Source organism: Mustela nigripes, chromosome 3, assembly GCF_022355385.1.
Source record: "Mustela nigripes isolate SB6536 chromosome 3, MUSNIG.SB6536, whole genome shotgun sequence".
NCBI classification, from domain to species: Eukaryota; Metazoa; Chordata; class Mammalia; order Carnivora; family Mustelidae; genus Mustela; species Mustela nigripes.
This window is the reverse complement of record NC_081559.1, coordinates 181,528,893-181,550,850: the sequence shown is the minus strand read 5'-3', so window position 1 is coordinate 181,550,850 and position 21,958 is coordinate 181,528,893. Positions and strand designations below refer to the sequence as shown.

General features: G+C 46.0%; 1 protein-coding gene across 1 annotated transcript in view; it reads right to left on the bottom strand.

The window, feature by feature from the left end:
- The window catches only part of FER1L6 (fer-1 like family member 6), a 111,192-nt gene that overhangs the window by 46,907 nt on the left and 42,327 nt on the right, over positions 1-21,958 (bottom strand). Inside the window, exons 17-21 of the mRNA XM_059395525.1 lie at positions 20,964-21,116; positions 15,242-15,419; positions 11,779-11,903; positions 7,585-7,719; positions 4,307-4,456 (exon numbers count right to left, since the gene is read on the bottom strand). Of these exons, the coding sequence (XP_059251508.1) occupies positions 4,307-4,456; positions 7,585-7,719; positions 11,779-11,903; positions 15,242-15,419; positions 20,964-21,116 (741 nt within the window). The remainder of the gene's footprint in view (positions 1-4,306; positions 4,457-7,584; positions 7,720-11,778; positions 11,904-15,241; positions 15,420-20,963; positions 21,117-21,958) is intronic.

Genomic DNA, 21,958 nt, shown 5'->3' with positions numbered 1-21,958 from the left:
ATGCCTGCTCATCTGAAAATTTACTAATGCTCAGAAGTCTTTTGCATCCTCTGTGTCCCTAAGCCCATCACTTACATTTGTGTTACCCCTCTTCTTTGGTGCCATGGGTAGCACAACCCAGGGCTCCATTGCTTGCTAGTTGAAAATTTGCTCAGTGTCTCTGAGTCTCAGTTCTGTCATTTGTAAAGTGAAGATCAAGATATCTAATTCATAGGCTGCTGTGAAGAATGGCCGAGACAGTATGCAAGTCACCTGGCACACTTTCTAGCACATGTAAGTTCCCTAGGAGTAAGTGTCTACTGGAGGCAGAAAGGTAGAAACTCCACTTCTCGCCATCTTGGATTCAGGTGAGCTAAGATTGCTAGTGCCCCAAACTACCTCAGAAGCAAATTTAAATCCTCTCACAAGGAAAACATTACCACCCTACGTTCATATTTTGTCTACATATTTTTGTGAATGAGCGAGACATGTTTGAAAATACTGTATTGAGAGTCTACTATGTGTGTCTATTATTGTTGGCTTCCATGTGTGACATGGAGATGAATCTCACACCCCACTTCCAATCCATCAGCCAATCCTGTGGACTCTACCAGAATACTTTTCCTTGGCTACACTCTTGATCCAAGTTCCAGTTCTCCAATCTGGATTACCTGAAAAGCCTCCCAGTTGACTTCCTTGTATCCCCTTTGTTTCTCCCCTTGGGCTCCTTTAGTGTATACCCAATATATCATCCATGATTTTCAACATAAGTCAGACATTAGGCTCAAAATCTTCTCTTGACTTCTCATCTTTTATAGAATAAAAGCCAAACTCCTTACAGTGCCCCACATAATCTTTTTTCCTCTGACTCAATCTATACTATGCTCTCGACACACTGGTGTCCTTGCTGGTCCTTGAACACGCTAGGCATACCCAGGCCTCAGGGCCTGGAATTTGCTACTCCTACTGCATCGAAAGCTCTGTGCCCAGATACCAGCACGGTCAACTCACTTCTTCCCTTCTGGTCTTGACTTCAATACCACTTTATCAGTGAGGCCTCCCTCAAATGTCGACCTGCCCCCTCCCCCAACACACACATATCCACTCCACATCTCACCTTTTCTTCTTAGAGTGTATCACACCCCTGTTCCATTATAATTTACATAGTAAACTCTGATCTTCTCCTCATTAGAATATAAGTTTCAGGAGGGTGGGAAGTTTTGCCTGTTTTATTTACTGATGAATTCTTTTTATTTTTTAAAAGATTTTATTTATTTTTTTTATTTGAGAGAGAGAGCACTAGTGGGTGGGAGGGGTAGAAGGAGAAGCAGGCTTCCCGCTGAGTAGGGAGCCTGCCTCGGGGCTTGATCCCAAGACTCCAGGATTGTGAGCAAGCCGGAGGCAGATGTTTAACTGATTGAGCCACCCAGGCACCCCTCACTGATGAATTCTTAAGAATATGCCTGACACAGTGTACACTCAATGATATTTGTTTGACTGCATGAGTGAATGAGTGAAATAGTCCCACCTTAAAAAAACTGCCTTCAAAAATCTTCCCTGCTGCCATATTTCTCTTCAGGAGCCTTGCATTGGCCTCTTTCCTGGTCTTCTAGCTTCTTACCCTTTTCTTGTTCACGTAATCCCTCCACATTCCTTCCAGAAGACAAGCCGGCCCACTCCACTCTCCTCCTCTTCTTACCCTGCTTCTTACCTCCAGAAACATTCCTCTGCACCAGTACTAGGCAGAGAGAGGGCCCGCTGGCTTGGGTACGAAAGGGAAGAGGAGACAATGCATTCTGTCTGGACACAGAAGAGTGGAGTTACTAAATCCTTCTGAGACAGAGAAGCATTTCAGTAATGGAGGTGGAGAGGCTGAAGCAAATCAGACACAGATGAAAACTGAGAGCAGCTGGTGACAAATGAAGGCATTTTCCAGGTCTTGTCTTCTCAGCACGTAAAAGATCCACATACTAAGATTGTCACGCTGATGATCAAATTACTTTCTGAACAAGCAATCAAATGAGAAGTCCTAATGAAACCCTAATGAATTCTATCTCCTGGGCTGCTCACTTCTGACAATTAACGCTGCTGTCAGGAAGATCTCTGGGTACCCTAAGCAGTGAGGGGGGAGGAGGGACACTCAGCATGGAGGGTGGGGGGAGGGCGTGCTCTCAGCAATGGAGGGAGGAGGTCAGGGGAGACCGTCAGTGTAGAAGGAAAGAGGGAGAGAGAGGAGGGGGGTCCCTCAGTATGAAGGGAGTGGGGTGGGGTACTCTCAGCTTAAAGGGAGGAAGGAGGATCCTTAGGTTGAAGGGAGGGAGGGGTACCCTCAGCAGTGGATTGGGGGTGAGGGGGCACCCTCAGCGTGGAGGGAGAGAAGACCATGGAATCCAGAGAGCCATCCCTTAGGAAGCCTGTAGGCACCAGTCACCCAGCCCCTCACTGCGGGACTAGGGGACTCAGGATCAGAGGGGGCAGGCAGCTTCCTGTTGCTAAAGAGCAGCTGATTGAATCCCAGTCAGTCAGCCCTGAGCCCCAGCTTCCTGACGCGTGAAACGGGAGCCTTGCCCTAGACGTAGTTTTCCCAACCAGCGGTTCTTCTACCACATTGATCATCTGTACTATTACCCAGCGAACATTTTCATCAGGTATCGTTTTGTTTTTAAAAAGGGAACTATGGGGACGCCTGGGTGGCTCAGTTGGTTAAGCAGCTGCCTTTGGCTCAGGTCATGATCCCAGCGTCCTGGGATCGAGTCCCGCATCGGGCTCCTTGCTCGGCAGGGAGCCTGCTTCTCCCTCTGCCTCTGCCTGCCATTCTGTCCGCCTGTACTCGCTCTCTCTCCCTCTCTCTCTGACAAATAAATAAAATCTTTAAAAAAAAAAAAAAGGGGGGGGGGAACTATGTTGCCAAGTAAAGGAGGATCACTTGCCAGAAATGAAAAGCAACTTTAGAAAGAAGACCACTGAAAAGCAAATTGGATTATGGAAGGTGAAGCATTTCTTAAGCTTTCTTTGCCCTATCTTTGGACTGGTGTTCCAAGAAGCACACTTTGGGGAAAGGTTCCTATTCTCGATATTGACCTTCTTTAAAGGCACTCTCAGATTCCCTGCCCCTTTACACTTGCCAGCCTCTCAGCCATCAGGGGAATCGATCAGTATAGCTGGATTCTGGGCCCTGGCCTGCCATGTTAAGCAAGTCATTACTTCTCTGTTACCCGTTCAATTTCTTCACCTTTAATAATAGGTTGGGCCAGACATTTTGCTCTAATACTCTATGGCATACTGCCACTGCTAATAACATAGGTAGTATTTGTTGACTGTCTATTCCATGGCAGGCACTTTCGGTAGACTGATCTCATCCCCGTTTGGCAGGTGAAACAGAGATTAGGTAGCTCCTGCAAGGTCACACACTGTAAGTCTGTAAGTGGTGGAAATGAGATCCACACCCATGAGTTCTGACTCTGTCACCTTCCTCTCCCTCCTTCCTATGTGTCAGGAGTGCTTGCCTTCTAGTTTCTCTACCAAGTGAATTTTTTTAAAATGGGGTATCTGAGAAACAGGCTTACCTGGAGAGAGGAATTGATTGGACCCAAACATAAAGTGCCTCCTGCCTCAGTGAACGCAGTGGTCTCTGATGCAGACCCTACCTTGGTCACCTCTTTTCCCACGTCCATGTCCCATTTGGTTTTCTACTGGACAGTCAGAGAGTCTCTGTTTCCCTCCCCAGTATCCTGTCTCTGCTTTCTAGAAAAGTCTTCTGAGGCACACGTTCAGAAATTCCCCTGTGTCTTAATGGGACCGATTAAGAGCTCCCCATCTTCAGGAAACTGCGTGATGCAGTGTAAGAAGCAAACGGCTTTAAAGGTCTCAGTTCAGCTCTGAGCTGCAGGGTGAGGTAGGTCAGTCAACTGCACCAAACCTTGGTTTACAATCTGGAAAATGGGAATCATTTTGAGGGAGGTCTGTGTGAGCCAGCAAGCGTCATGCGTGGCATGTGCCACAAGTTTGCTCCCTTCTTCCCCCATAGCTTCTCACGGCCTGTGTGAGCTCCAGGACATGCACACAGGGCTGCTCAGGCACTGCTGACCAAACCCACAAGCTCTTTCATCCTGGGGCTCTGTCCTACAGCACAGGGGCTCTAGAAATAGCCTGTGTCACCTGAACTCTGAAGTGGCAGTTCCCAGATCCCGAGAAGGAGACATCTCCAGACCCAGGGCAGCAGGCAGCGACCGAGTACAGCTCATAGAGTGTACTTCCAGCGAGGCCGCATCTCTGGCCAGGAAGACGAGGTGGATTCTAATGCGGATGACACTTCCGGTCTGCTTACCTGTAGCAGTTCGAACACAGCAAGGAGGTCCCCTCCGGAGAGGCTCCCACAAAAGATGGGGTGATAGGAGAGCCTGGGTGGCTCATAGTCCTGGTCAGCCAGATGTACAACAGGAGCAACCACGGTGGCACCCAAATATTCTGGCTTCCCCTAGGGCAGAGAAGAAAGGAATCTGTCCCTGATGGTTACCTACCTTGTACTGACCTGCGTCAGTGCACTTTTAAAAGTAATCGCGACAAAACTGTCCGCTTCAGCGTCTCCCTCTTGTTGCTAACTCCCTCTCTTCTTCGGCCCAGCACCTTTATCCTGACCAAGGCGGGGCGTGGAGGGGGCGTGCAGAGGAATGCCTGTGGGCTCCCAAGGAAAACTTCCAGGCCCAAGGCTTTTAGGGGTTATCTCTTTTCTCAACATACAGAGCTCAATGGAATTAAGTTAAAATAATCCTCTAGGGTAGACTTGAAGGGAAAAAGAAGAAAAAAGGTGGCACTAAACATTCCAAAAGCTCTCCGGGCCAGGAGACCATTGGATCAGGGAACACAAAAGCCTTGGAGTCCAGGCAAATCAGTGTCCATGCTCCCAGATCTGCTGCCTTCTAGCTCTATGGCCTTGGGCCATTGACTCAACTTTTTTGAGCCTCATGTCTTAAAAGGGATTCAAAATAATGCCTGTTACTGGGGCCATGGGGATGGACTTAATGATGTATGTGCTTTTGCACAGCGACTGGTGTACAGTGAGCGCTCAATACATGGTAATATGATGATGATGGTGATGATGAAGGTCAGTATAGTCAAGTGATTTTTCTTGGTAATAAAAGAGGCCATTGAAATATTTTTGTATGTACATATGCATATGGGCCTCTAGTTTCCTTCAGAACTATGGGAGACCACCTTCTCCTGCCTCTCCCCACACCTGCCCTCCGGAGCATGGGGCTGCCTTCCTCCAAGAGCCGCATGGGGCTGGAGCATGGGGCAGCCTCCCCCTTTATCTCAGGAATGGCAGCATTGCCTGTTTTACTCCCTGCTGTGTCCCCCAGCCCAGGGCAGGTACTCATTACATTTTATGGAGTGAAAGCTGTTGGATTAATGACTTCCAAAGTACAAGGACAGCGCCCACAGTCAGCGGCTGGCAGGGTTTTGCAGCTGCCTTGCTTCATTGCCTTGGGACTCAAACCAGCACTTGCGTTCCTGGCTGTAGGCAGAACCTTGGTTGAGGTGGAATGGGGTTTCGTTTCAACAAATGATTATTTGGTGATTTTATGATTGTTTTAGAGGATTAGCTTGACTTTAAAACAAAGCCTGCCTGCTGGTATCCGCTGGTGGGGTCAGAACTATCCCTCCCAGGATAGACATGATGCTATCCTGGGTGCGAGTGGTCTGCTGTCTAACTATTTCGTCCATGATCTTAGTCAGGAATAATTAAGTAAAATTGCCCTGGGCACATAAGAGTATAAACTTAAACCCGAGCTAATTTGCCGAATATAAACTCATTGCTTAGAGAGGCAGCAGGTCCTAATGAGGGTTACAAGCCACTGGATAATGAGAGAAAGTTCTAGACCGGAGCCATATTCCGGCACAGTCAGAGTGTAATCATCTGATTACCACCCCAGGGCTGTGGGCCTGGCCTAGCTGCAGCCCTCAGGGGTAAACAGAACCTTAAGCGTGTCTACATGTATCTCTCCAGGAAGAAAATACAAAGTTTCCATGTATTTTTTTTTTCTCTCCTACATTTCCTTTTGGTTTTGACCTGAGAATGTAGGCTTGTTTTCCTGGGAAGGGTCTGGCTCGGGTGGGGCCCAGGAGGGTAGTCAGTAGAATGAGGATCAGGAGGAGGTCTGAAAACAAAGAGAAACCCATGTAGTACAGCAGGTGGTTTAGGAGTTTGCCAAAATGCTTGATTATTGTTACTGGTTTTCAAATACAAAAATACTTAGAGTGGGAATCATTTTGTTAGCAACACAATTTAAAGTTATTTATTTTGTGGCTGTCTCTACAGAAAATCTATATGTACAACTGTAGAACTCATAGTTATGTACAATTTATAACTCTGATTTATAGCTGGAGGAACAGGGTGCAGAGAGAGTGACATGGAAAAGCAGGATGAGTATGTCTAAATGGATAGAGCCATGCCAGCTACTCCCCGTGTACAAGAAAGGAGGGACACAGGAGGTGAGGTTCAAGTTCTGGCTCTGCCTAGAGCTACCTATGACCTTGAACAAGGCATTTGACTTCCCTGGGTCGCTGGTTCCTTCCCCAGGAAACAAGAGAGCATGCTGTCCAAGACCCCTGCTCCTCTTCTACAATTCTCACATCTTCATTTCCTTCTGACCTTGAATCACGGTCAGAGCTGCCAGCATGTTTGAAGAGGTGAGGAGGATTTAGGAAGCCTTCTTGGAACAACTATTGTGTTTAATATATTTGTGCTTCTGCAACCTCCCATGGGGGGGCAGACATCAAAGAAAATAAATAAGACTTTGCCTTTTTATCTTAGACTTATTTAATGTAAAAAAGAAGGAAAAAAGTAAAATCCAAAAGAAGAAGGAGGAGGTTTATCTTTGTAATTAAACAATAAAAAAGTCCTCCCGTAAGATTTTGAATGTACGTAGTATGGAATACAGACAACTTGGAGAGGAAAAGTTTTGGTTAACATCATAACAGACATGGGCTTGGCAGCAAAACCGAGAGAAAACAAGACCCAGCTACAAGGGCTGAATTGGTGATGATACCTCCAGGCAAGGGAGGTCAATAAACATCTCCAGGTTTCAAGAGGCCTGGACTTTTTTTTCTTTTTTAAGATTTTATTTATTTATTTATTTATTTGAGAGAGAATGAGAGACAGAGAGAGAGAGAGAGAACGTGTACAAGTGGAGGGAGCGGTAGAGGGAGGAGCGGACTTCAAACTGAGCAGGGAGCCTGGACACTGGGCTGGATCCCAACACCTTCAGATCATGACCTGAACCAAAGGCAGATGCTCAACCTACAGAGCCACCTAGGTCCCTGCGGCCTGGACACTCTTAGTGAGCATTTTTACTGAGCGGCAATAGGACAGGGCCGGAGGATGAGCACAACCGCAGGGGACGTCACACCAGTATGCTGTTCCTGAAGAAGTGTGTGCAGACTGAAGTTGTGAGACCCGCATCCTATCCTGTTCCCATTTCAAATCATTGTTTTCCGAGGTCAGAATGGCATCTGGGCACCGGTCAGGTCCTGAGCAGTCCCAGGCTGGTTAGACAAAGTACATCAGTGGACTGTGGCCCAGTGGGCACCGCCTGCGACACTCACCACCGCGTCACTGTCGTAGAGCTCCACCACCACCGAAGGTGGGGACTCTGCCAGTTCTTTCTGGTCTCCGTGCAGCACCAGGTTGTTGAACAGCAGCATCTGGTTCCAGGTGGGTGACAGGGTCTGGGAAATGACCTAGAAGGTGGGGCCGAAAGAAAAGCAAAAGATTATTAAATAGGGCTGGAGGCGGGCGGGTGGGGGGGTGCCTTCATGCCACAGTTCCTGGTGGAGGGCAAAGAGAAGATTCCTCGTTCAGCTCCTTAACATCCAGGCCACAACACAGACCGATGTACTGCCGCTGTGTGCTAGACACGAGGGGGTGCAGAATCCTTGTCCCGTAGCGCTTCGAGCTCATGAGTAGAGCCCTTGTAATGATTGACACTTTATTTGTGTCCATAATTTCAACTCAAGCCTCCCGGCAGTGCAGTGCTGGTAACCCACGCTACCCTCCATTGAGCATTACGTGCCAGTTGTTGCCCCGGGATGCACCGTCTCATCCAGACTTCACAGCCACTCTGGGAGGTGGACGGTTATCTGCTCACATCTTCTAGATCAGGAAACCAGGGCTCACTTTGTTCGGAGTCAGCAAGTGGCAGAACTAGGATTTTACCTGCATCCTCTGGCACCGAAGCCCAGGCTGCTAACCTCATCCAACCTCACCACGTAGATGTGAATACTCTTTCCATTTTATGGAAATGCACATCGGGGGTGAGGAAGATCTAATGATTACTCGCTTATTTTATGAACAAATAAAATTTTGTCATCAAGTACTCAAAAGTGGGGTTTACCTCTACTATTCTTTCTCTGGCATTCCACTCTACTGTACATATTTATTTGACTGTGTAGAACTAACCAGAGTCTTCAAAATAACCTTCACCATTTTGCATGACATCTTTTTTCTGAGAGAGCAAACTGGCATTGGTAATTGACTGTGTCCATCCTACAGATGGAGAAACCAAAGAACAGCGGACAACTGTCTGCATCATTGGTTAAGAACCTGGATGGTCAAAATTAACAGGATGAGAAACAAGTGTTGGAGAGGATGTGGAGAAAGGGGAACCCTCTTACACTGTTGGTGGGAATGCAAGTTGGTGCAGCCACTTTGGAAAACAGTGTGGAGATTCCTTAAGAAATTAAAAATAGAGCTTCCCTATGACCCGGCAATGGCACTACTGGGTATTTACCCCAAAGATACAGATTTGGTGAAAAGACAGGCCATATGTACCACAATGTTCATAGCAGCAATGGCCACAGTCGCCAAACTGTGGAAAGAGCCAAGATGTCCTTTCAACAGATAAATGGATAAAGAAGTTAATGGTCCATATATACAATGGAATATTATGCCTCTGTCAGAAAGGATGAATACCCAGCTTTTGTATCAGCATGGATGGGACTGGAAGAGATTATGCTGAGTGAAATAAGTCAAGCAGAGAGAGTCAATTATCCTGTGATTTCACTTACTTGTGGAGCGTAAGGAATAACATGGAGGACATCCGGAGAAGGAAAGGAAAAGTGAGTTGGGGGATATCAGAGGGAGAGACAAAGCATGAGAAACTGTGGACTTTGAGAAACAAACTGAGGGTTTTGGAGGGGAGGGGGATGGGTGAGCCTGGTGGTGGATATCCAGGAGGGCATGTACTGCATGGAGCACTGGGTGTGGTGCATAAACAATGAGTCTTGGAACACTGACATCTTTCCGATCATGCTGTCACTTTAGAGAGGACTGGCTGCAAGACCAGCCCTGCTCAGACCGCTCCCTCTGAACGCCGGGGTGGGGGGGTCAGTTCAGGCAGGTGCTACCAGGTGAACGGTGGAGCTCAGATCGGACTACAGGGGCTCCAGGCTCAGTTTCTCCATCAAGAAGAGTGCAGTGTGGGACATGTCACACACACACACTCTGAGGCAGCACAACACTGAAGCAGAGGGAAACCAGAACCATTGCTTACCAAAATAGAAACAGAGTGGTTAAGCAAAGTGGGATCGGAACTGCACCAATGTGGGTTTCCATCTTGGCTCTACTACCTTTTACCTATCCGGTCCCTAAGCCTTATCTTCTCATCTGCAGAATGGACCTATCCGGTCCCTAAGCCTTACCTTCTCATCTGCAGAATGGGGACACTAATAACATCCACCTTTAGACTGCAGTGAGATGTAGTAAACAATGCATAGAAAATGCTTAGCAAAAACAAACTGAGGTGGTGATAGCTCAGTGATTAAGAGGGGATTATGGACATTGGGGAGGGTATGTGCTTTGGTGAGTGCTGTGAAGTGTGTAAACCTGGTGATTCACAGACCTGTACCCCTGGGGATAAAAATATATGTTTATAAAAAATAAAAAATTAATAATTCAAAAAAAAAAAAAAAGAAAATGCTTAGCAAGATTCCTGATGCATTGGGAGCTTTTAATAACTGGCAGCTATTATTATTAACAAAAATTAGATACTTGGCTCAACAGTATAGTGGCAAAGCTCAGGGCTCAACAGGAAGTTGTTTTCCCTTTCAAGTGATTATTTGATAAATGCCATTTGTTCCTTTGAGATAGGAGTCCAAGTCAAATGAAGGTACTGGATAGAGATGCAAAAATAGGAAGATGATCCTAGCCCAGTGAGATCCCTCAAACCCCTTCCCCATTCAGGGCCCTGAGATCACCAGCGCCTGGAAGCCCATGTTTTTGCAGCTGGTGGAGGAAGGATCCAGGGGTTCACCCCTTGAGAATCCTCCTTGCGTCTGCTGGGATGCCTCAATGACAAGAATAACAAGGCGTCCCACAGAAGTTGTTACAAGCAAGGCACTGTCCTGGGTGGTTTACGCTCTAGAAAGCGTACACAAAGTCATCATCATGAGGGCTTTGCTTCAAGCGCTTGGATCCGAACCCAAACAATGTGGTTCCAGAGTCCATGCTCTTAATCACTGAGCTATCACCGCCTCTCAAAACACAGAGAAGAGAAACTAGTCTCGAGCCTTTATGCTTCAGGGGTTTTCACGCTCCTTCACTAAGCGAGGATGCAGACAGCTTCCTTCTGAGATCTCTCTCACCTCCCCACCTCAGACTGAACTAACCTCTCTCCACACGGCTCTTGGAAGACTTGGTCTAACCTCGCAGTATGGGATTTTCCATGGTGCAGCCCCCAAGCCCAGCACGGAGCTGTCACAGAGCAAGTACTCTGCAGGGGGCTGGCTGGAGAAATGCACGAGATGACGATTCACCATGAGCTAGGTCTACATGTCACAAATCACTCGATCTCCCAGGTCACGGGTCTCACTTTGGAGAGACATGTCCGCCTGTGCACCATTAGCCAATGTAATGGCCACCATTCATCCATCACTTTACACACTTAACTTTGCGCTTCTTCACATAGCCCTGTTTTTAGATGACAGATGTGGGGCTGATGAGTAAATGCAGTCAGAGAGTAGATGAACTACTTAGCTCTCTTTGGGTCCTTGGTGTTTGTCTTAACACTTGGAGATGGGTGAATTCCTTGTGGCCTCTCCTCAGAGCACTGAAGCCTCAGAGAATGGAGTCCTTGGATATTATGATCTAATGGGAAAAGTGTCCTACTGGATGCCCGCAGATTAGAGACCCCTCCACTTTCCAGCACTCAGTGTACAGGAAAGCAGGAGAGCCTAGAGGAAACCAATGTAGACCCAACTGCTTTGATCCTCACAACACCCACTAGGAATTAGTGTTTTCCAGAAAGAGACACTGTATTGCACAGTTGAAAGCATGCAGAGTCCCCCAGCTGATAAGTAGAAAGCAATGATGCAAATTCTAGGGCTTCCTGACCACAAAGCTGGAAAACGTTCCTCTGCACTGAGACCTTCACAAAGGTTGGATCATAAGCCTCCCGCTGCCATGTCTGTGTGCAGTTTTCTCATGTGTTTGTCTCCCTCTGACCTTGGCCTCGTGCCCAGCACTTCAGCAGGCACTCACATATGCCAGCTGTCACTTCTCCTCTTCATCCTTCCTTCTTCACACCCTTCCTTCATCGTGGGGACTTCCTTTCTTGGCTATAAGACCTTGGGTCACATTGGAACAAGAGACCTGCCCCGTGTCAGTCCTTCCTTGCACATGTGCTTTGGAGGCTGAAAACCTGCATCCCCAGAGACAACATGCCCCTGCTTTTCCCTTTGCTGGGCTCTACTGCGCGTCAGCTGTGGGCTGCGGGAAGAAGATAGGCAGGCTTCCCTGGTTACCTTTGTGGTCTGGCAGTGGGAAAGGAACGTGACCTTGGCAAAGGGGTCTGAGAGTCCATTGCTGTCGGCTGCGATGAGGCCCCGGGCTTGGTACATGTGAGCTCTCAGCTGAAAGACATGCCGGGCTGTGGACAAATAGTGGAAAAGGACAGGCATCAGTGGGCTTTTACCAGCAGTGAGTGGGAACGAGTGTCTGTGTGCCTTGTGCACCTAGACACAGACTAGGAGCATCACCGGCCTCTGAGACTGAAGTGGAAGCAGTTAGGAAAGGGGCCGTCTATTTATGGGGTACTTCGGGGCCATGCATTGTTCTTGGCACTTTTACTACATCGTGGGTTTTAATCTTCATAACAACCCTGTGATTATATGTATAATTATCCCCATAGATGTATGAGGCAAATGGCTGCAGAAGTCTTCCAAATTTGCAGAGTTATGAAATGCCAAGGCCTGGATTTCAGTTCTGTCAGATTCCAAAATCACCTTCTCTCTCCAAAACACCACATTTTATGTTTTCATAATTTTCCTGGTTTCCACCGGCACGTGCACTCGTGTGTGTGTGTGTTTAAGAAAGGGGGCTGAGTTTGCTAAGTTCTTTATAGATTTTGGACACTAGGGGAGACAAACCATAAGTGACTCTTAATCTCACAAAACAAACTGAGGGTTGCTGGGGGGAGGGGGTTTGGGAGAAGGGGGTGGGATTATGGACATTGGGGAGGGTATGTGCTTTGGTGAGTGCTGTGAAGTGTGTAAACCTGGTGATTCACAGACCTGTGAATTTTTTTACCCCTGGGGATAAAAATATATGTTTATAAAAAAATTAAAAAAAAAAAAAAGAAAGAAAGGGGGCTGATCCCCTAATACTCTTGCTTCAGCAAGCTCTTGAGTAAGCCACTCAGCCATTCTTCCATTCAGCCAGCCGATGTCATCTTGAGTGCCTACTGTGTACACGGTGCAGTCTGGTCTACTGATTCCGAAGTGGCTAAGACAGCCCCTGCCCTTGGGGAGTTCCAGGGAGGAGGCAGCAGATAAGACAAGCACCTATACCCCGGGGACAGGAGGCCATGGACTAGCGTCCTGTGAGAAAACCGGCAGGGTACCTGGACGTGAAAGGTGGGAGTGAGCACATCTGTTGACGGGACAGGAGCAGAGTAAGTGCAGGTAAGTGCAGACCAGGGTTCAGTGAGGGCAGGAGTGTCCCAAGTGAGAGCTGACTGACATATTCCTGGGCTTCTGTGTATTTGTAAGGCCTCTCTTATTTTTTATGTCCCCTTACTCCTTTTTAACCCCTTTCCCACTCCTATTCCTTGTCTCCCACAAAGGCTACATTTTACTGCATTCAGGGTATCAGTGTTTTGCACTGATGTGGGGACTGGGATACAGGAACTCTCACATACCACTTTGACTAGGTCTACTTGGTTAAATTAAGGGGGCAAATACTGCCCCCCACCCCTGCTGTGCCTCCCCTAGGCTTAGGTCACACAGATCTATGCATGGACTCAAACAAAGTTATTACCCTTCTCTGTGTCTTGTTTCCTCGCCTGTAAAATGGGGGTAATGATAATTCTTCATAGGGTTGACATGGGAGATCTAAGGACTAAAAATGGTGCCTGAACCATGGGAAGAAATGGTGTGAAGATGCTGCAGAGGCTGTTACTGATTATTGTCATGTGACCTGTGATGCTGGCAGCTGGGGGCCACCTGGGCATCCCTCAGAGCCCTCTGCTACAGCTTCGCAGGCAGCACACCACACAACTCTAGGGGGCGCCATTTCTTTAGTTGAGGTTTTTGTTTTTCTGAAGCCTCTTACCAGCTCCGTACCTTAGACTATCTTAATAAAGTCAGCTTCCTCTTCGCTCTCACAGTTTGGTGGCCCACTTCTTGCATTATAGCTCACTTTCCACTTGTGGTTAGTAGAGACAAGTCTGATTGCCCCCACTGGAGGGCCAGATGACCCCTCTTTCATCTCTGCATCCCCCACTAGTTTTCCCACCGCGCCTGCCATATGCAGGTGCAAATTAATTATTGGTTGATGGCTATTTTCTGAAGTACAAAATGGGTGAAGAAATAAAATTCTCCAGTAGGTGTGGAGGGCAACCAAAGCCATCAAAGCCAGTGCACGGCAGAGAAAGTTTATTAGGTCACTCCATGAAAATAACACACCGTGGAGGATCAGAAAGCTTTGGAAAAAAATCTTTCCTCTCCTTTGAATAGTTAGTAGCTGGGACAGGAAATAGGTCCAGGTATCTTGGATCTCTAGAGATAGTATCTACAGAAATAACAAGCTAACTTGACATGGGTGTCTTTCACTCAAAGACGAAAACTCTTTAAAGGCAGGATGGAAAAGAGGGACAATGAAGCAGGGTTTGGAGAAGCTGACTTCATCATTCACTAGTCACGTGATCTTGGGCAATTGCTAAGCATTTCTGATACATCCCTTCTCCCTCTGTAAAATGAAGAAACTACCCAGGGCTGACGTGACAAATAAATTCAATGTAATGTATAAAGTAGAGGGCCTGATCCTTGGCACCTAGTAGGGGCTATGCATTTTCCAAAAAGACAGGGCTGAACTCCTTGCTTTTATGCACTGCCACTGGCACAGCAGCCATGAGCTGAACCGTTGGATAAATATCCCCAGGACCATGTCTTTTCTAACTATTGAGCCACTTAGAGTCCACTGGCAGTCAAGGTCAACCAACATCAGAGGAGTCTTGTGTTAACACAGAACTTGTGGATAGTTCTCCTGTGCTTCCAGCACTGGCTCAATGCAAAACCTATCCTCAGCTGAAGTGAAGGTGTAACTGCAGTCTACTCTGAATGCAGCAGTGAAAATCCTGCAAATTGAAGCCATTTGGAAACAGAACACAAATTGAAACTGTAAAGCATTAATATTTATAATAAAATCCTAAATTATATGAAAATGTAAATAATGGCACTCATAGAAAATATCTACATAGAAGAAAGGATTATATAAATCATGCTAAATTTCTAAAAGTGACCATGTCAAGATCCAAGTTGAAGAAACACAAGTGACCCCAGTGATACCCAGTTCCCACTGGGTTGTTACTGGTAAATGCAAATGCCTGTGGTTTATAGGTCAAAACCCTAGCACCACACATCACATCAAAGCAAAAACTTGCTGATGTTTTTAAAAGACATCTTCTGCTTCCATTGCAAATTCAATCTATAGAATCTGTCTACAAAGAAACTCAAACTGCATGCATTCTCTACATTAGTAGAAAAACATAAACTTTTGCTCCAGATGTATTTAATGACTTTACTTTGTTCTTTTGAGATGGGACATTGAAAGGTGAGGAAGAAAATTCAGAAGCTGTATTTTTAAAAGGCTAATAAGTTGATCCTAAAAGAATATGCCTAATAGCTCATGCGTGCCACCGTCCTCGCTGTTTTCTCAGAAGTCCATAGGAGCCATGTAATGACTGCTTTGCCCAGTGGGGCATCATACCTTGGTAGAGCAGGTTGGCTGGGGGTTGATCAGGGCCAGCCACTTTGGAGGACGTTTCTGCTTCATAGCCTTCTGGCAAGTTGTCCAACATGGCACTGGAGTGTTGGGTGGAGCCGAGCCACAGGTACACATCGACCTTTGCTTGCACCGTCCAACCAGCCGGCCGTTTTCCAGGAAGCTGGGAAAATGTTACAAGGAAGACCACTTCATTAGTAGGAGCCTCACTCTTTGAGAAAAAAGGTCCAGTGGATCTGGTGTTCAGAGAGCAGGTCTCAGTACCTAATCTTACATCAAAATAACACCAATGACCCTAGTTGCCACCATATACCATTCTAGAGGTGGATCCAGGTTTAATGGGGCCTGAAGCTTAAACAGGCACCACCAAGCCCTGGATCATTTGAATCTACCAGGAAGGTATGATTATTGCCCCCTGTTTTATGTAGAGGAAACTCAGGCTCAGAGAGGTTAAAGAAGTTCCCTAAGATCACTCAGCTCTCACGTGACAGAGCCAGCACCAAAACCCAGGGAGATATTTCTAGAGCTAGACACCAGTCTCTGTACCTCCAGAGCTTGCCTCGTCACACACCGAGTTGAAACCTCCCTTCCCAGAACTCTCAGACACCTGGAATTCCAACCACAGCTTCTCCCTCTTGGCTTCATTCAGAAGGATTCAAGCGCTTCTTCCATAGTTCAGGTCTCTGTGTGCTTGAAGGGACCCACCTGCCCTACTGTGTCCTTCCTTCCTGGCTAAGCATCTCTAGTCCCTTCATCCCTTGTTCATGTGGCATGCTTTCAAATTCCCTTTCCACCCTGCATTCTCTTCTTTGATTTTTTTGTTTGGTTTTGTTTACAGATTTTATTTATTTATTTGAGAGAGAGAGAGAGAGAGAGAGAGAGAGAATGTGTGTGTGTACAAGCCGGGGGAGCTTCAGGGCAGAGGGAGAAGCAGGCTCCCTGCTGAGCAGGGACACCCCCCCCCCCATGTGGGTGGGGGTCTCAATCCCAGGACCCCAGGATCATGACCTGAGCCAAAGGCAGACGATTAACTGACTGAGCCACCTAGTCATGCCCCCATTCTCTCCCTTGAATGTACTCAGATTTGGATTTCCATTCATGTTTGTTTGAATCTGTGTGTTTACATGTGTCTTCGTGTGAGTGGTATGAGTGTGTGCATATACCGATGCCTGTGTTTTCAAGATGTGCAGGCTATAGCTCAAGGCAGTGTGGCTTCTTTATTTCTTAGTCACCAGGATTAGGGGACTCCTTCCCCCAACTGAGGAGTCGCAAACCCCAGACTTGGCTGTGCTCAGGATTGCTGGCAAGACTTTCATTCTGAGAGTAACTACCTCTCCAGAATTTGTTGACTCGGCTAAGTGTCTCTTAGTGTTTCTACGGATTTCCTATCAGTATTTTCCCCTTCCTTCCACACCACTTCTTTTCCAGAAGAGAATCACAAAATCCTACATGAGAGGCTACAGCTTGATCTGACAGTTTCCAAGGCACCTGTGGAGAGCACCCGAGTCCAAAATTGAGCACAGTTGTTTACCTTTCTATCTTTACCCTGTGGGTCCCCTAAATGGATTTTCAGCAGCTCAATTCAGCAACCGCCTGAAGTGCCATTAAGCCCTACTGAGACAGTGGGGTCAGGAGGGAATCACAATGACCGAGACACACTTCCAGGCCCTCCTTTATTAGCTCACATCTAGACAAGGATGTTGCCTTTTATTCATTTATTCAAGGATAAGGTCAAGGGTAAGAGAAAAGGCTAAGGGAGCAGAGAAGTAGGAGCAGGTGTTTTCATCTTTTCTTTGTGAGTCAACTATTTGGCTGGGCTTTAATGGGTACTTCCAGAGTTGGACCAGTAGAGAAGGCATCCCAGGAAGAGGGAAGGCTTGAACAGAGAGACACAGGGGAGGGAACTAACAGTGGAGCGGAGGCTCAGTGCTGACTCTGCGCCAGGAGGGGATTTGCTAAAAGCTTTCAGAGAAGAAAGAGAATGACACAGACAAGGATGAGGGACCCTGCTCATTGTGTGGGCAAGAGATGGTAATTCATACAAACTGAAGTTAGAAAGACAGGGTGTGCTCGCCTTGTAGAGGTTTCAGTCTGTGGCAAGACCCAGTCGCCACTTTGTGCTGATCCTAGGGAAGCTGGATTCAAAGTTGGGGTCCTGAGAAGTGATGGGACTCAGGAGATGGGATTCAGATGGAGGTGAGTTGGAGCAGGGGGACTTCACGCAGGCAGAGAGGAAAGGAAGGTGGAGAGCCACCCTCCCACTGGGCTCTGAGTATGTCCAGTTCCTTGCACACATAGTTTCCTTTTGGTCATGAATGTCCTTTCCTGCCCTATGGCCACTGGGGGTACAGTGGGGATGAGACTGAAGTGGGATGGCTCTCTTCTTTCGGTGGGTGGATCAGGCTGAGCGCAGCAAATTTTGTTCCAAAGAGTCCATCCTGTTCACTAAAACATTATAGTATATTTAAATTAGAAAACAAGAAAGATCATGGAACCAGAAACCATGATTTACTATTACAATTTACTATTTATTTGGCCATGTGACTTCAGATGAGGCAATTTGATTTCCTCTAGATTAATATTCCCTAAACTGGGCCCCTCGTGAAAAGAGTTTCCTAACATCTGTAAATAACTATTCTAGATGAGTAACATTGGCAAGCATGCGTTGTAAAGGTTAGAGATGTTTTCTGACTGCAGAACTTCTGGGAACCCTTCACTGGTAAGGGGTACTGTGAGACCCTGGGGAAGGGGGGGGCACCTGCAACCTTTCAGGCGGGTTTAAACATAGAAGCTCATGGGGCCACCCAAAGGCCAGCTGTCCCACAGCATAAACTTGGAGGAATCTCCAGCCTGGAGATTTTGGAGGGTTGCACTCTCTGCTCTGTCTTGCTGTGTTTTTAATTCTCAGCTAAGAAGCCAGAGTGAGTAGTAGGTGGGCGCACATTTTGCCTCCCTGGGGCTGCTCTTGCTTTTTTCAGACTCACCAAGAGAAGGACATAACGAGAGGTGGAGAGAGGGAAGAAAAAGCACGGGTGATGATCAAAACTGGACTGAAAATAGTTTTGCTGAATCATCTCACCAAGATGGGTCATCAAGTCAGAGCAATTGAATTCAACAAAATTTAAAAAGCCATCACCCAAAGTAATCCCGGTGGCAAAAGGAAAATACAGACAGACGTAAGCTGAGGCTAGGGACGGAGGGCCTCAATTCTCAGTTATGTCTGTCCTCAGGCTTCCTGTGACTGCTGTTCTTTGTTCTAATTTTAAATAAAGTCAGCATACTTCCAAATACTTAGGAAGAAGGAACTTTACACTGATTTTCTAGTATTTTTAGCATGGAGCCTTCTCAAACGATTTGCTATTTTTAAGACAAATGTTGCTTGTAACCCCAGAATTCCTTGGATGGAGAAAGTTGAAGAGAAACCTTAACATTTGTGATAAATAGCAACAGGGAACTTTTTTTTTCTTTTCTTCAGTTACAGCTTCACAGGGATCAGTTTAAGATTCACATTACACACTTGATAGAAAACAACACACAGAGCCGCAAATACTTCACTGGATACAAAGGGGCACACAATTCCAGAAAGGGACTCTAGATATCAGATGGTCATTTGTTTGAATGCCAACATTTATTGAGGGGTTAATCCGGATGATGTTCACTCTGCCTGCTTTATGGGCAATTACACACCTTACCCTCAGCATCGTCTCCATTTGCTGGAGGAAGAATAGGAAACACAGAGATGTTAAGTAACTTGCCCAAGGTCACACAGCTTGTAAATATTAAACCCAGAATTCTGGAATAGGTTAAACTGCGCTCCCCTTAAATTCAGACATGAAAGTCCTAACCCCCAATACTTTAGAATGTGACCTTGTTTGGAAATAGGGTCATGGCAGATACAGTTGACATGAAGTCAAACTAGAGTATGGTTCTATCTTTTTCCCTAAGATTTCATTTTTTTAAAATTTAATTTCTTTTCAGTGTAACAGAATTCATTGTTTATGCACCACACCCAGTGCTCCATGCAATCCGTGCCCTCCATAATACCCACCACCTGGTTCCCCAACCTCCTACCCTCCACCCCTTCAAAACCCTCAGATTGTTTTTCAGAGTCCATAGTCTTTCATGGTTCATCTCCCCCTCCAATTTCCCTCAACTCCCTTCTCACTTATTTGTGGAGCATAAGAAATAACATGCAGGACATGGGGAGATGGAGAGGAGAATGGAGTTCTTACAAAAAGGACTTCATGTGAAGAGACACACCCTAGGGAGAACACAGTGTAGAGTTTGGAGTTATGATCCCATAAGGCAAGGAACTACCAGAAGCTAGAACAGGTGCTTCCCTAGAACTTCCAGAGGGAGAATGGCTCTGCCCATACCTGAATGTCAGAATTGGAAGATAATACATTTCTGTTGTTTAAGGCACTTGCTGGTCCTTTGTTACAGCAGCCCTGATAAGCCAACACAAATTTCCACCTGGATTCACTTCATTTCAAAGCCCAAGCATTAAATCATTATCCCCTAATGCCTCTTCTGTCTGCCACATTTAACAATCACATCTAAGGTAGACTCTAATATTTGGATGGCACTTGGGGACTATCTAATCTAGCTGCCCACTGACATGTTTATATCAAGGGGACAGAGAACAAATATGGACCTCTATAGAGGGCGCATTTCCTTGTCACAGCTATCACCAGGCTTGGTTCTGTCCTCTGGAAACAAACACACATACTCAATTATCATCCATGTGCTTGCCCTACAGACACTTAAAAGCTCTATCGTGTTGTCAAGTCTTGTCAGTTAAGCATTATCTCTTCACCCATTCTTCATATGGCATGGTTAGTGAGCCTCTTCACACTGTCTCTGAGGCAGTAGAACGTAATTATGTTATAGCAAGAAATCAGAACTACAATTGCCAGGAAAGTCAATGATGAGTTGGGAAGAGTTAATCAGTCAAATTACACATTCTTGTCAGTCACTAGTGAGTGGTGAGCCTCTTCTGGACCATTCCTCCTCCAGATTTGCCTGAGTCTACTTCCGAGATATAAATTTGTAGTAGAAGTAAAATACCCAGGGTCTCTAAGAAAGGCTCAGAGTTTGATTTAGAGTCAGCAGCAGCAACTTCCTGGAGATTGTTTCTATGGTTGTCCATTCATGAGGCATCAAGGGAGGCATCTGGTGACCTGTCTTCATGAAGGGTGCATGGACCCAAGAGGAAATTTCACAGTTGAAGCCCCATGAGGAATCCCAAGCTACCAGTTCTGTGAAATACAAACCTTTTCTCCTGTAATTTATTTTTAAAATACAAATGAATTCATATGAAAAGATGCATTGGACAAATTACACAAGAGAAAAGGTAGAGAGAAAACTAATAGAAAAATGTTTGTTTCTCCTAGTAATCAAAGAAATAAAAATTAAAGCAATCTTAAGGTACACCACCTAGATTTAAAAAAAAAAAAAAAAAAAGAAAGAAAACCTTTATATGAGCCTGTTGACATATTAATTGGAAAACTGAAAAATATTCAGTCTTAGGATGGTCTACCAAATCACAGTTAGAATCAAGAGGGGGCTAGGTGTTTCAGTGGTCTGTCCTCAGATCTTTGAAAGTTTGGGGGGAAGAGTCAGAGATATGGACACATACTAGGAATGCTGAGAGACTCAGGAAAAACAGAGATTTCTTGCATTTGAGTCAAAAATAGTACAGACTTACTTTGAGGAAATGAGTTTTGATCTTCGCACAGTGTTTTCCCATCTGCTCCCTGTTGGGGGAATAGAGCAGGTCTTTGGAGGGGATGCGGGCATATGCCACTTTCTTGTTGTTGCTAAGCATCCAGATGAAGACATCGGGGATGGTGTGCTGTGGCTGTGGGAACAGAGGGGAATGGGTTTGATGGGTGGGTGCTTAACAAGTACCCTTCCAGTGTTCTCCTATCCTGAAAGAGTCCCCCTCTGTAAAACACATTCTGTGACTTAAACCATCTAGTCACTTAAACATCCACGAAAGTAAGCAAGTATAACTTCTTGGAGAAAAACTATGTCATGACACAAGTACATGTAAACTCCATACCCCAACTGTGCTATGGTCCTTTAAGTATACGCAAGTTGGACCCACGATGTGGCATCTCTAGTGGCCTACTTATCTCCCATCTATGGAACAAAATATCTTCCCCTTTGGTTTTGCTTTTTTGTAATCACGTAATGATTCATCCTCAATCATTGGTCCTCTTTTTTTTTTTTAATTTTTTTTTCACTTATTTATTTTCAGCATAACAGTATCATTATTTTTTCACCACACCCAGTGCTCCAAGCAATCCGTGCCCTCTATAATACCCACCACCTGGTACCCTGACCCCCCCCCCCCCCCCCCCCCCCCGCTACTTCAAACCCCTCAGATTGTTTTTCAATCATTGGTCCTCTTAAAAGTCAGGTAACATTCCAGAATATTCAAATGAAAAAGAAAAAAAAATCCATGCATGTCTTTGAATGTCTTTCTATTTACTTATCAGGAAGGAAAAACAATTCTATAAGGAACTTTTGACCTATAATATGGTTACTAAGTATCTCACTTCCATTTTAGGTGGTTATTCAGGAGAAACTCGACTAAATAGCACATAAAATTCTACTTTAAAATTGACCTAATCAGGGGCGTCTGGGTGGCTCAGTGGGTTAAGCCGCCGCCTTCGGCTCAGGTCATGATCCCCCGCA